The sequence below is a fragment of the Convolutriloba macropyga genome, chromosome 14 (assembly GCF_964194025.1).
Source record: "Convolutriloba macropyga chromosome 14, txConMacr16.3, whole genome shotgun sequence".
Lineage (NCBI taxonomy): Eukaryota > Metazoa > Xenacoelomorpha > Acoela > Convolutidae > Convolutriloba > Convolutriloba macropyga.
In genome coordinates this window covers 25,366,198-25,380,982 of record NC_134481.1, presented here as the reverse complement: position 1 = coordinate 25,380,982, position 14,785 = coordinate 25,366,198, and the positions used below count along the sequence as shown (strand labels likewise).

Sequence of the window (14,785 nt, the reverse complement as noted above, 5' to 3'; positions counted from 1 at the left end):
AAAACGCCCGAAAAAACCAAAAAAGAGTTCGAGAGAAACTCGCAAATCAGACACTAAGTTTTTCTCTTACTAACAAAAACCGTAAAACCCTCCTGAGAAGAATTTACAGAAGTGAAAACAATCTGAAGAGCAACAGAAACAATAATCAATCAGAATAATTCGAAAACACTGACAAAAATCTGACCAATTGCGCCATTTGTCAATAAAATAATCTAGACTGAATACTGTCGACAAACAGTTTAGTCACAATTACTGATTAAGATGATGAAAATCTGAAAATCTAGCAATTGCTCTAAATTCTACCCTCATAGCAAAAATTTCATGCCTAATTTCCTTTCATTCTCAGGGTACATGCACAAAAATCACTATTTGTGCTCTTGACGCTTTCTCAGCGACTTGGTCTGGACACTGGTTTCTAACTTCCTCATTGACACCTACATCCTGTTTCACTTACACCCCCCGGATTGAAAAAAAACTGAGATAACCATAAATTTCTTGTCGTGAAAGCCAGTGCCTCAATGCAATTCACATTTTTTGAATCATAACATTACAGTGCAGAGGTATACCCGAATGGTCACGGGCAGATATGTCCGATGGGTGTATCTCGTGTTCGTTTTTATTATGTTAATACATTGAAAGTGGTACAATATTGCGGAAATTAGTTACTTTAGCAGAAACCGGCAAAATGGAAGGGAATATCGTATCCCGTGTTCGCAAAAGTGTCCTAATTTTAGCCGCGAAATACAAGTAAAAACTTAATAACCTGTTTTTCGCGCGAGTTGTATCACGCATCCGCTCCATTTATGTATCGATTTTTCGCACGCAATGTAGATCGATTTCGCATATAATCCTCAATTAAGCCTAACTTAATTACTACTTATTTAATAAAGCCTAACTTATTACTATTAGTAGTACTTTATTACTACTTTATTACTACTTATAGTACTTTATTACTACTTACTAGTACTTATTAGTACTATTTATTACTACTTATTAAACTCGGTCAGTCACACATTGATATACAAAGCCTTTGATGTGCGAGGGATTTTTCGGAAAAAAATCAGTTTTTGGGGTTGCATGTATTTAAAGCACTTTAAAGCTTTGAAAGCTTTAATTAAATCTTTATTAAAGTGCTTATTGCATGCTCAAAATGCGCGCGAATAATAGATACCTAAATTGAGCGGAAACGTGCTACAAGATTTGTTACCTACTTTTCGCACCGAATGTTCTTTTATTTCGCAAAATTGGCGGAACCACTTTTGCGAAAAGTAAGATACAAAGGATGTCATCTAATTTCTTTCATTTTATGTAACTCATTTCCGAGCCAATTTTACTAAGGCGGAAGTTTTGGGGTATACCTTTGCATCGTAATGAAAAACTGAGCACCTAAATAAAAGCCACTTGAGCAGCTGGTGGTAGACTTCACTAATTACAACTATCAAATTACGAAAAAATACTTCACTGTAAACCTAATTCGACCTATTTTTTGTAAACTTTTCATTATACGTAATAAATTAATTTTTTTAAATTGATGCCAGGACATTCCCGATGGTCTTCGGCAAGTAAAGACACACCCAGTTGAATTTGATGAGTTGAACATAAGTGCGACCATTTTTGACGTTAAAATGCAAAGGAAAAATTCAATTTGATAGCAGCCTTCAAGAAACAATGATGCACGGTTCTGCATGTATTGAAAGTCGTATATACTTTCATTTAAATATCTCTGATTGATAGAAATGAACATAGTGATATTAGCAATCTCTGACCAAACTTCTTATTTCATCATTTCGTTTACTATACTATAACTTTATTTCACATTGGTCTTTTGTTTTTCTATTAACTCAAAGGGTCGCATAACAATACTCACACCCTTGGTTCAATGCACACACCGGTGGCTCAATCCAAGCTCGTGATTGCGGGTTTCCACTGAATTAACATAAAAACAATATCCCTTTTATCCTATCTAATCAACATAACCGACTAACGGCGTGCGAATTGCTCTTAAACGACTGGCAGCGCTTGGCTTTGTCAGTAGCGGCTTAGGGAGTCTATAAGCTTATTCGCTGGTGGGTGCGTCGCGTGGTGGTGAGCACGAGCGTGCGGAGTTACGAGTGGATTGCAGTGGAGGGGTGTGGTGGGCGGGGGTTTAAGTGGGCGCTGGGGGTCTAACTCTTAGAACCACCCTTTACACCATGAAATTATGTCTCTTAAAGTTGCGGAACATCGAATACTACACGAATAGTGTTCCGCAAGGCTATAAGAAAACTAAAGCCTTCCGGGCGTTACCTGTTTATCACGTTTTTGAGGACAAGTCAAATGGTCCGGCAAAAAGTTGATAGTACAAAAAATTGCATAGAAAAGACCAGCTTGACTAATATAATTACAAGCTTCGCTTGAGCAATTAATTAGATTATACTGCTATAATCTATTTTTCCGTCACTCTTCTCTGGGAAAATCTCATCGATTGAAGACCGCGAAGCAGTTGCCGATGGAAGACCGAATTTCAAAGTCACTTGTGATAAATCATCGAACCTCAGTTTTACAAGTTTTCAAATAATGAAGTTTTCGCACTTTACAATCTTGCGAAGATTATTCTAACTCACTTCTATTTAAAGCTAACAAACTTGAAAAAGACTGCTAATAAAATTCATGACAAAGCTGTTAAAACTTTGATTATTTATTCAAGAAAATATTTACAGTTTTAGATTTAGTTTGATGCCAAAAGATCAAATTCTGCGATTTGCTTTCTCCTGCTTGCAAACTTGTTATTTTAATATTCTTGTCTTAAAAATAATCGACGATAATGGCTTGAATAGTTTATTACAAGGTGTTGTTATATCATTTTATTATGACGTACAAACGACAATAATAGTCCAGCAAATTTTACAGCAGAAAAGAAACAGTTCGAAATGCTCTTTCAGAAAGTCAGTTTGTGCTGTATTGACTCGAAGATCCCTCGATAGGAACGCAAAATCTTGCATCCACAACCCCGAATTCAGACAAAATTTGTCACAATCAAAGCAATCATTGAGTTATCCCCAACTTTTTTCGATATTTGCATTGAATCCAAACTCTGTACATTTTAATCTGTTTCCCTCTGTTCACTTGCAGCCTTCTATCAGCCAAATTTTGAACCTTTTCAAGACCACACCGTGTGAACAAAGTATCCAGCTCAGACTGGGTGAAAAAATAAACCTGGGTACCATCACCACGACTGTAAAAGTTATCTTCAATACAGCGCCCTTGTTTGAAACGTAACTGGGCCATGTCGTATCGACCGTAATCACGAAACAACAACAGACCTCCCGGTTTTAGAAACCGAGTAAGATTTGAAATGACGGATTCAAAGCAAGTAGGTCGAATAGCAGATAGAACAAAAATCATCATTATAACATCCAAGGATTCTTCAGGAAAAGGTAAACTTTCATTGTCGTCAACTTTAGTAAGGTCCCAAGTAAAAGTTTTGCATCGTTTCTCATCATATAGCGGGTTCTGATGAGTCAATTCAATGGCTGAAGATGAAAAATCACATCCATAAACGAAGAAGTCTCTACTTGCTTCTGTATATTGCAAGAGAGGAAACACAGTATTTCCTACTCCACATCCCGTCTCCAGAACACGGAACGTTTCTAGCTCTTTTCCATCGACTTTTCCCTCAAGTTCTGGAAATTCTTTTAGAAGCCAATTTCTATCTTTGAAAAATTTATTTTCGTGAATTCCGTAAAATTTATCCCAATTTTCAGATGCAGTTGTTAAAAGATTTTCTGCTTCCTCGGATGTCATTTTGACAGTCGAGTTTTGGTCAATTGTCTTTTCAGCCTGTGAAATCATTTCACTGTCCCAAATTACGTCATCCCAAGCATTGTGGGCAAAAACATCATGTTGCTTGTCCAAAAATCTGCCTCTACATGAAAGATCTTCAGTTGGTTGCGACAAGTTTAACTGTGCATTCAACTCTGTTCCTTGTGAGCTTTCACTCATTTCATCTGAAAAGACGAACTGTAGCTATTTTTTGGCTCACGATCTGTTAATGACATTTAAGAGTTGGGAAACATTATCTATACCTAATTTGAGGAATACTTATGACGAACATTAATTAAAATAACGATTTAACCAATAAATTAATACCAAACTGAGCTCACTTTATCCCCCGAGCCACTAATGGCCCCAACAGAAAACGGCCTGTTCCCAGTTAACATTATTCTCCAGGGGTACGTAAAATGCATCATTTCATAGCAATTAATTAATACCAACTATATAACGGGCACTTAGAAGTTGCAAATAGTTTGCACCCTCTAAGCTGGTGGCATAAAATTCCGCATTTTTGGGCGGGGAGAGGAGAGGGGGAAAATGTGTTCATTCAATCAATAACAAATAACAGCACAACTTTGAAGAAATCGCTCCATAATTTCGCATTTCATTTCTAATTTGGTGAACATTCGAATGAGTCAGCCAGATCCTGAAGTAACTTTAGCATCGCATTCTGGGCTTCACTACTGGAATTGTTCAAATTGGACTTGTATTCTTTACCCAGTTCCATCACTGCTTCAAGACCTTTTTCAATGGTCTCACTACATTTCCTACTTCGATCCACAAATGCCTTGTGAAGATTCAATTTCTCGTTGACTTCAACCTGTCGCCCATTTATTAGTTGGACAACGTCATTTGATTCAGCAACTCTTTCCGAATCATGCTCACCAGCCTTTGATTTTTGCGAAGTCCTTTGGAGTTTGTCACTTCGCTTTTGCTTAGTTTGATTTTGATTGGACAACTTATACGATTCTGCTTCACCTAGAGTGCCTATTGCTCCCCCATCACTTCGGTCTTTTGCTTTCATGAGAGAAATCTATAAGGAGTTCAAAAATACACTTTTGTGCTTCAGCTACCGACTTGCAATTTTACTGACGTCACAAACAGGAACCCATTTATTTGCCTTTTGTAATGTTACCTCGACAATATTATTAAAAAAAGTTAAGCTCTACTTTTACCCAAAACAGTTATTCATGCCAAAATATAAAATTCTTCACGTTAGCTAAACACAAAAGGGGGCGAGGAAAAGAAAGTTGTATTTATTCCTGTAGGTTCATTTTAAGTGGCAAGGAAAACTTCGAAAAAGTATAAACTCTTCTGTCACCTGCTTAGGAGCAGTCATAGGACTTTGACGCACTCTTGATGATCTTGGATCATCTCTTATTGTCCTTCGCACCTCTTCATTTTCTTCAGTAACCACAGATTCTCGCAAGTGGTCCTTTTTGATATATTCCTTCGTGATCTCGGGTTCAGCTGCCCTGCGCTCATATCCTTGTTGATTTCTTTCCGAAGGATGCCGGGCTTCATTGATATCATTTGGTTTCCGGAAGGGTGAAACCATTTTTCGTCCTTCCAGCTTTCCCTCTTGCAAAAACCTTGCTCTGGTCTTTGGAGTGGGAATCACAACGTCGGATTCTTCGTCAATAGAGCCCAGACTTCTCACTGCAAGTGGAGGGCTCTTGATTCTACTGTTTGAACTTTTAGGAATTGGGGTTAATCTGGATGCCGAGTCTTTTTTGGATGAATTTGTAGCTCCAAAGAGGTCACTCACATTCGCCTGCTTTTCAAATCCTCGAGCACTGATCTTTTCAGTATTCTCAAACGACTGCTCTTCAAATCCCAAATTCCTGCACAAACTTTTTGGTTAAATAATTTCAACTCAAGCCATTTAAAAAATTCTAAACAGCTATCCGATTAACCAAGTGTGATAAATTAGCACAACCTATTTAGATAAATTTTAACTGGACTAAATTGCACTATGTTTTATAAAAGAAACATGACCGACAGATTGCCGGAAAATAGCCGCCGTTGACGCGCTAGACGCACATCGGGATTGAAACAGAAAAAGAAGAGAGATAGAAATTTACAAAATTTTCCCTAAGTTTCAAAAAGTTGCGATTTCAGTCTCTAATTCAGTGTGCGATTTCAGTTAGATTCTAAACCTATACTTACTTCGGCTTCTAACCTGATGGGTATTAAGCTTAATACTAATATCAGCCAGCAATCGCTCTAATGAACTTCAATAACCTAATTCAAAAAGACTTAATGACCGGGCTTTATCGGTTTATCCCGTTCTTTCGATTTTGCTCTTTTGACATTGACCGTATTCACTAATTACGGAACTCAATTCTTGAAAGAATTTAAAATCCTTTCAGTTGAAAAAGTGGGTGAAGTAAGTCAGAAGTCAAACGTGAAAATCTTGACTTATGTAAAACGAAAAACGTGATCAAAAGATAAAGCGAATTAAAAAACATAGCAGGACAAGTCCTGACGTACAATTAAAAGAATTTTCATTGAACAAAACAAAACACTATACCTACAAGACTTAATTGGAAAAATCATTTGTAAAAGAAATCAGATAAAAAACAGAAAATCAATGCCAATGCCACATGTGAATAAAAAACCACTACAGAGAAATGGAAATTTGGTTCAAACAAAAAACTAAGCCTAGAATGAATGATGAGAGATTGGGATAACCATTTAGAAAAAAATCAATGCAAGAAATCGAAAAAATCTTGAATTTTAAAAACATAGCAGGACAAGTCCTGGCGTAGAATTTAAAGAATTTTCATTGACTAAACAACGACCTAGGACGGACTACGAGTGACTCGGGAAAACCATTTGCAAAAAGATCAAATCAAAAAACTTTAAAAAAAAACGTAAAATCAATGTCAAAATGCCACATGTGAACAAAGAACCACTAGCGAGAAAGAAAATTAAAGTGAAATTGCCGCATGTTAACAAAAAATTACTAGCTGGAAAGCGAATTTTTTGTTCAAACACCGTTTTCTCACTCTACTTTAAAATTAGAGTGAAACAATTTTACGCAGCAAAACCACTCGCTTTTTCGCTCCACTATTTCGGCGTGACCAAAATCACTACTCCAAATTGATTTCAAAATCATGAAACTGTGTGAACAGATCTTAAAAAGACAGCGCCCCAATACAATTCAAATTCTTTGAATTGTGAAAAAAGGAGAGCGCCTAAATAATATCAGTTTGAGAGGCTGACGGCGGCTATTAAAAACACTATAAAATCCTATCATAGCTTTGAATTACCACAGTTCAATATACGCCAGAAAGCGGTTTGAGTCCTCAATTTCTGTCATCAGTCTCAACTGGTGTTCTAAGTAAATATTAGATGGCAAGTGCTAAGTTGTTTTTCAGTCATTCGTAATCAAAATAACTGTCGTTTTTGGGTAGAACACTTTGCAACTACCTTGCAAAAACTTACATGAAAATTCCGGCAGCATTTTAGCTTCTCAATTCGTCACACGTATGGCCGAGCAAATCCGCGTACAACTTTCTTTAATATTAAAACTGAAAAAATTAGAACCCTCATACTTCGAAATAATTTGATCAGGTGAAAACAATATGCACTGTCATTAATTGTGCTATATCAAACAGAGTTAAAAGTCGTCAAACAATTGAAACAACACGGCTCGTGCGAAACTTCGCGGGGCAAAGAATTTTTCCAACATACGTCAAAAGTTTCTCAAAAATTCCCTTTGTTCTGAGGAAAAGCTTAATTGACTATCAGTTTCGAGCAGCTCAATTTAAAACATTTTTATTTACGCCGAGCAAATCCGAGTACAACTTTCTTTATTAATAAAATTGAAAAACCCATAACCCTCATGCTTTGATATATTTTGATCAGGTGAAAAACAACTTGGATTATCATTAATTGTGCTATCAAACAGCTTCTCACAGGGCCCTCAAGTCTAACGAGGACAATCAGGAGCAAAGAAAATTAAACTAAATAAATTGATGTTCTTGTTGCAGAAGTTCCGGATGTGATCAATTGAGCTCACTTTTAGCCCAAACGAACCCTTAATTATTTGGAGAACCAGGTTTTGGCTAGTATTTTAATGCAATTTAGGAATATATTTTTCACAACAAAAAATTTGAATTATTTGAAGCGAAAACACAGAATATTATAAAAATTATCAAAACTCAACTCATGTTGAAAAACAGGAAGATAAACCGACTAATGTTAAAAAGAGGAAGCACTGCGTTTTTGCGTTTTGAAAATAAAAGTCAAAAACCATTATAGCCATATTGATGAAAAATGACGGGAAACGTTATTGATATAAAACTCCTCGCTTTTTCGCTCCCTTTACTACTCCCGTGTGACCAAAGTCATCTCTCTAATTTGACTTTTTATTGACAAGAAAACACATGTGAACAAAAACCAGTATCAAGGAACATGAATTTTTGTTCAGGCACCGTTTTCTCACTATTGCAAATAATAGTGAAACAAAATTCAGCAAAAATCGACTCGCTTTTGGACTCACCATCATGTTTTAGCGTGATCAAAATCTACAATCCAATTTGATTTTGAAAAGTATTAATAAATACAAGCAGATTTTAAAACAAGGGCGCCCCAAAACAGTTAGAACTATTTAAACGGCAAAACATCAACCGACTAACGTCGGAACAATTGCTCTCGAATGACAGGCGGGGCTTAAATTTCTGGTTATGGTTGCAAAAAAAATCAGAAAAAGGTAGGCTTTGGAACCCGACCTCCTGAGTCAGATTCGCTTACCTCTACAGAGGCATTAACCACTCGGCTATCAGGGCCATGTCATATTTTCTCTAACAAACAATTTTGTTTGAACAAAAAACTTATTTCACGTCAGCAATTGAAATACCTCAAAAATCAACAAGTGCGTGATAAAGTTACGAGAGAAGCATTAAAACACCGGTTAACAATAATTGCTTCTCACTCGAGAGCAATTAAAAATCTTTAAAATTTTGAATGTTTAAAAAATGGTTAAATGAGAAAACATAGCTGGCAGATTGCCAGAAAATAGCCGCAATAGATTCGTAGATCGGCAGTCTAAAAAAACAGTAAAAAAGACAGGCCAAAAAAAATCGTCTTTTCATTGAAGGCTGATCTCTTATACTTTGATTAAAAATCTGTATAAGTTATTGCTGCCTCTATTAGCTGATCTCAAATAACCTTCATTTAGAGTGACACACACCCATTTGACCTTATCTCTTTGTATTTAAGTACATAAAAGTTAATTTCAAAGTGAGGAAGTCATTTTTGAGAGTGAGGTAAGTCAAGTGTGACCAAAAATTTAATCACGCGCATGAACAAAAAAACTCGCTCCACTAAGAGCGAAAAATGACGTCACACATGCAATTCAGTTAAAATTGCATGAACGAATGAACAAAAAGTGGCTGTTACGTCATATGGTCGTAACAAAAATCATGACGACGAAATAAAACAAAACCAAGAGAAGGCCAATAATAGCCCCAGCTATCGCTGTGCGGCTATTAAAAAAATTTCATAAAATTAAAACCAAATGATAGAAAACCCCATTAGTAATTTGAAGTGCAGTACATAATTTAAGTTACGCAAAACGTGAGTGAGTAAAAATATAGCCTACCAGCTAAAGCTACAAAAACAACCTTTTGTTATGCTCATAATAGCACACCTGATTAGTTCCGAAAACCTCAGAATTGCAAGATTCAAAATATCAGAATTCTGCTTGCAAAAAAAAATTGTTCTTTAGAAGAACAGCACTTCAAATAAATTTCAACTTATGTAGCAACATTAAGTATCAGATTGACTCGTAAAGTTACAACAGCAACCAAGCTCCCCAAAATGTACCTGTTCATCAATGCACTAATTTGTCTACTTTTAGGCGCAACTTCTTGATCCCAGTAGTTAGCTTCAGACTTGATTTTAGACTTGACCACTTTTTTAGTCTGTGGTTTTTCAAACCCTCTCTCTTCATTTCCATCATCTTCATCAAAGCTTGACTTAAAATCAAAGCAGTCTTTCATATTTGACTCAGTAACAGGTTCTTCAAGGAAATCATTTCTATCATGAATATCGGCATTTTCAGGGCTTCCAAAACCGAATTCAGTGTCGTTTCGAGAAGCGTCGGTAGATTTTGCCCAAAAGTCCATCATTTCGTTACCATCTTCACCCTCGCTCTCTTTTCCCAATTTCTCCCCACCTGTAAATTTAAGATAACACTCGTTTTTTCTTTGTTGCTCAGGGTTTTACTTTAGGGGGCGAAGCTTATAGCAATAAAACTAATGTCTAATTTCAACGAGAAAGCGGTTGTGGGCAACCGAACCGACAACTTCGAATCCCACATCGTGACGGCATGCCCACAGTTTTTTTGCTGCTAAGTGTGAATTGACATAGTATTTAGTTGTTTAAAACTCACTAGTTCATATTAACAAAAATCAGTTTATCTAAACAGCTTAACCTCAACATAACTGCAGATAGACCAAAATAAACAGGTCTTCAATTACGGCCATTGCTTACACAATCCAGTTTTCAAATCATGAGCTTCTAGACAATGACAATCAGGTATTACACGATGATTGAAATTGAATTTTAGCTTAAAATGGTCAAAAATGCTCCCAAACGCACAAATACTTGTTAAAACGTATGATGATAACCTTGTCTTGGTGTAGTACTAAGAGCTTAAATTAGATAACAGCTTTTAAAATACATGTGAAACAAAAAATTTTGCTCTCTAAGCCCAATTTATTCATACCACATTTCTCGCTCTCAGAAACGTGCATGAACAAAAACCGCTCTTCACACTCTTCTGTGCTGTTTGACATCTGTTCACCAGATTGAACTAAACACTTGTTTTCACGCGCGACATGAATTGTACATCCTGTTTCACTGACACTCGACCGATTAAGCAGATGATTACCATAAGACCTCTTCGAGCAAGCCAAAAAGACTGCGCCTCAACACAATCCAAGTTCAATTGTAAAATACCAATACAACCGCAAAATAACCATGCTCAGCCTACAGCTATAAAAACAAAGATCTATCAGTCAAATAGGACAATGCAAAAGGGTCTGCACTTGTAATCGAGAGTATGTAACAGCACAAACTGTAACCAATATTTGTATAAAATAGCATAGCTTGTACCTGTAAAATCATTTTCTCCAAAACCAGCAGCAGGTGAAAGGTTGCCAGGAACTGCAACATCTTGAGTGCCATAATCTTGATTAAAACTGAAGCTATGGGAAAATTCGCCTTTTCCTCCCTCAATCCCGGCTACACTAGCATCGTCATCATCATCCATATCGTTTTCCCAGTATGACCTAATGGAATGGTTTCCTTTTCCCGGCACAAACAACGATTCATTTTTAGAGTGCTAGTTAGAACCGTATTACAAAATTCTGCATACCGTTTTCTACATTAAAAACTATCACTGGTTTATTCAAACCTAACCGACTTCTGTTGATACAATTGCTCTCGAACGGCTGGTGGGGCTCTAATCTATTGCGGACTGCTTAAGTCGTCGGAGGGGGAGGTAGCCTGCGGGGGGGGGGGGGGGGGGGGGGGGGGGAGAATTTCAGTAAGCTGTTTCAAATGATGTCATTAGAGGTTTATTATACAACACTGTTAAGATTTGAAGTCAACAAATGAAAGCAATTTTGTCACACTTTTCAATTGAATTTAAGTAGTTAAGTGCCACCAATTGAGTTCAGCAGTTTAAAATCGTGAATAAGAGAGAAATTTATATAACACAAGTCAAGGCGTAAAAATCACTCGAAAATTCAAAACATTCAAGCAAAAATTTTGCATAAAACATAGCCAGTAGACTACCGCAAACGACTGGAAGACTTCTAAACTAACCTTAACTATATCAGAAATAACTATATCACCTTAACTATATCAGAAAAAAGAACTAGCGAACATAAACCGATTAACGTCGAAAAAATTGCTCTCGAATGACAGGCAGGGCGAGCAATTCAGCTCAGGGGCTGCAGCCTAGATAAATTTTTCTTTATGGGTGCTAAAAACATCAGCCGAAGTTAGGGTTGAAACCCTCGGATATCATGGCCTTGTCCTCGTCTCTCTAACAATCGGTTTTGTTTGAACAATAAACTTTATTTCGGAGTGAGAGCAAATAAAATCACTCAAAAATCAAGAAGTGTGTGAAAAAGTCAATTTAGAAGTCTAAAATTATTGTAGAAGAAAAGCGCAAAAACGGTCAAGCGAAAAAGCATAAAAAAGGCACACACATGTACAATAATTGCTTCTCATTCCAGAGCAATTTAACAAAATTAATTGCCTAATAACTATAAAAATACCCGGCAGATTGCCGGAAAATAGCCGCCGTTGATTCCAATAAGCATGATTGGGATAGAAAGAATAGAAGATAACGAAAAAAAAGATTTTTGTACAAAAACATATTTTAAGTCCGATTTATTTTGATGGCATTTCGCAGTTGAACATACTTCTGTTTCTTAGAGAGAGGGTACAGGGGCTACTATCAATAACAATAAGCATAAGAGATGGTAACTAAGACTTATAGGAACGACGTTCAAATAGCGGGCATCTAAAATTGGGCTTTATGGGTTTATCCCGTTTCTATTTCTGACTTCAATTTTTTATACTGACTCTGTTCATTTTGAATTGCTTTGCTGAGCAAATGATGTTCAAAATCACTTTTAGCAGAATGAGAGAAGAGAGAAAGTAGCCTAGAGAAGTCAAAAAGATTTCGCGCAAAATGTTGAAAAACCGGCAAAATGAGGTAAAGCGAAACATTTTTCTGTTCGACGAAGTAAAAAAACACATAGCAGGACAAGTCCTGACGTACAATTCAAAGAATTTTCATTGACTAAACAAAAAAATTAGACCTAGAATGGACTATGATTGAATTGAGAAAACCATTTTTTAAAAAAATCAGATCAAGAAAATAACAAAAAAAAACAGAAAATCAATGTCAAAATGCCACATGTGAACAGAAAAACCACTAGCGAGAAAAGAAAATTTAATTCAAATAAAAAACTAGGCCTAGAATGAGCTGTGAATGGATTGGGAAAACCATTAAGAAAAAAATTCCGATCCGAGAAATCGAAAAAAGTAAAAATCAAAGTGAAATTGCCGCATTTGAACAAAAAACCACTACCGAGAAACCGAATTTTTGTTCAAACACAGTTTTCTCACTCTACTTTAAACTTAGAGCGAAAAAAGTTCACGCCGCAAAACCACTCGCTTTTCGCTCCATTTCCTGTTTCGGCGTGAGCAAAATCACTACTCCAATTTGACTTCAAAAATCATGAAAATGTGTGAACAGATCTTAAAAAAAAACAGCCGGAAGAATTCCGGAAACGACTCGAAGTTTTAAATTCATTTAAATGCCATTCAAATACTCATCAGAAAAAAACGTGCCTCCATTAATTTAGGATTATCTTGAAACAAAACCATAAAACAAAAAACATAAAACAAAAACAAGAAAATCAAGCCTATTAAAATATGATAAAAAATCTGATCAAAATTTGTCATCAATCGAGACCCCGAAATAACTATCTCTGTCAAAAATTACTTCATCAACATAGCTAGTACCTACTAAAACCCCTTATGAGAAGTTTTAAAAATACTTGATGTCAAATCACGGAAAAATAAGCTCTTCCAAACAACTTTGACTAAAAAACTGGAAAAAGTTAATAATTTTTTAATATTACAGAAGCACCTAAATCCAAAGAAAAATTCTTTTCAGCCATTAGGGTATCCAGAAGATCGCATAACAGTAGGCAAGTCATAATAGGCTAAGACAAGTATCTAAAGAACAGAAGAAAAAACGAAAAACTGAAAAAAATTAAGAAAAATAGTTCCAATTTTCGCTATTTTTCGTCATATTTCTCAACAAAAAATTGCTTCATATCTACAAAACTTCAACTTTTTGTTAAGTAAAAATTGCTCAAGCAGTAGGGGGCTTTTCAATACCCATTTGAAGCAGTAAACCAGAACAAAAGTCAAAAAATCCCAAAAATCATCAAAATACATGAAAAACCTCCGAATTAGCATAAAATTCATATAAATTTCCAGAAACCTTCAAACTACTACCAACACCAGCCTAAAATTAAAAGAAAATCATAACCAAACCTAGACCAAAAAAATTGGAAAAAAACCGCCTTAAAATGCTGCACGTGAACAAAAAATTTCACTCGCTCACACAATTTTTTTTCACACCTCAATTTCTTGCTCTCTCGAAAACAGCGATATGAACAAAAAACCACTCTCTTTTCGCTCCACTCTTGATTTTGTTCAGCAACAAAATCACTCTAAATTTTTTCACGTGTTTCATTTCCCGCTTCAAAATTCACTCCAATAAAATTGATTAAAAAAAGGAGTCGTAAAAAGACAGCGCCCCAATACAATTCAAATTCTTTGAATTGTAAAAAATAGGAGCGCTATAATAGCCGGCTGAGAAGATGATGGCGGCTATTAAAAAGTGCTATTAAACTGCTTTACGGTATGTAGGTTGTGGGGGAATAGATAGGTAGGAGGGCGTGGGAGGGTGGTAGTTTGAATAGGGAGGAGAAACTGCTATGAGAAGAAAACTTCCCAAAACGACCTTAAACTACTATACACTATAAACTACTATACTGTTAAAGTACCATGTTCGAAACAAGTCAGTTTTCAAAAATAAAGAAGTCAAACAATGTTCAAGTCATGAATAAACTTGCTTCATCTCAAAAAATCTGTAGAATAACAATACTCCTCTTCGAGTCCTAAAAATACACACATGCCTAAAATAATTGCATCAAACTTCGTTCGAAAGCAATTAAACAGACCTACAATTTTTGAAACCGGAAAAGGAAATAGATCAGACCTGTGAGCAAAAGCTTCATCAGCATTTGGTTCTTGACTATCAAAATTGAGGTTGAAACCAGACATTCTTGACTACACTTGAATGAGCACTGGAATATATTAGCATAACATATAGAGTGTTTTTAACTTCCTGAACTTTCACAAT

At 36.0% G+C, this 14,785-nt stretch overlaps 3 protein-coding genes across 4 annotated transcripts in view; all 3 read right to left on the bottom strand.

Annotated features, from left to right (window-relative positions):
- The window catches only part of LOC142353128 (rab GDP dissociation inhibitor beta-like), a 175,421-nt gene that overhangs the window by 146,462 nt on the left and 14,174 nt on the right, over positions 1-14,785 (bottom strand). The gene's annotated exons all lie outside the window — the stretch shown is intronic.
- On the bottom strand, positions 2,802-4,020 carry LOC142353526 (tRNA N(3)-cytidine methyltransferase METTL2-like). Its single transcript, XM_075405785.1, has one exon. It carries the CDS (start codon positions 3,979-3,981, stop codon positions 3,025-3,027), a length of 957 nt encoding a protein of 318 aa, XP_075261900.1. The 5' UTR covers positions 3,982-4,020; the 3' UTR covers positions 2,802-3,024.
- Positions 4,241-14,783, bottom strand: LOC142353127 (uncharacterized). 2 transcript variants are annotated; one of them, XM_075405337.1, is made up of 5 exons: positions 14,642-14,783; positions 10,942-11,117; positions 9,649-10,000; positions 5,135-5,657; positions 4,241-4,846 (listed from the first exon to the last, which is right to left on the bottom strand). In XM_075405337.1, the coding sequence occupies exons 1-5, from the start codon at positions 14,704-14,706 to the stop codon at positions 4,424-4,426; spliced, it is 1,539 nt and encodes a 512-aa protein (XP_075261452.1). In that variant the 5' UTR covers positions 14,707-14,783; the 3' UTR covers positions 4,241-4,423. The 2 variants fall into 2 exon arrangements, with proteins under 2 accessions (XP_075261452.1, XP_075261453.1); XM_075405338.1 differs by having other exon boundaries at positions 10,942-11,133; positions 14,642-14,745.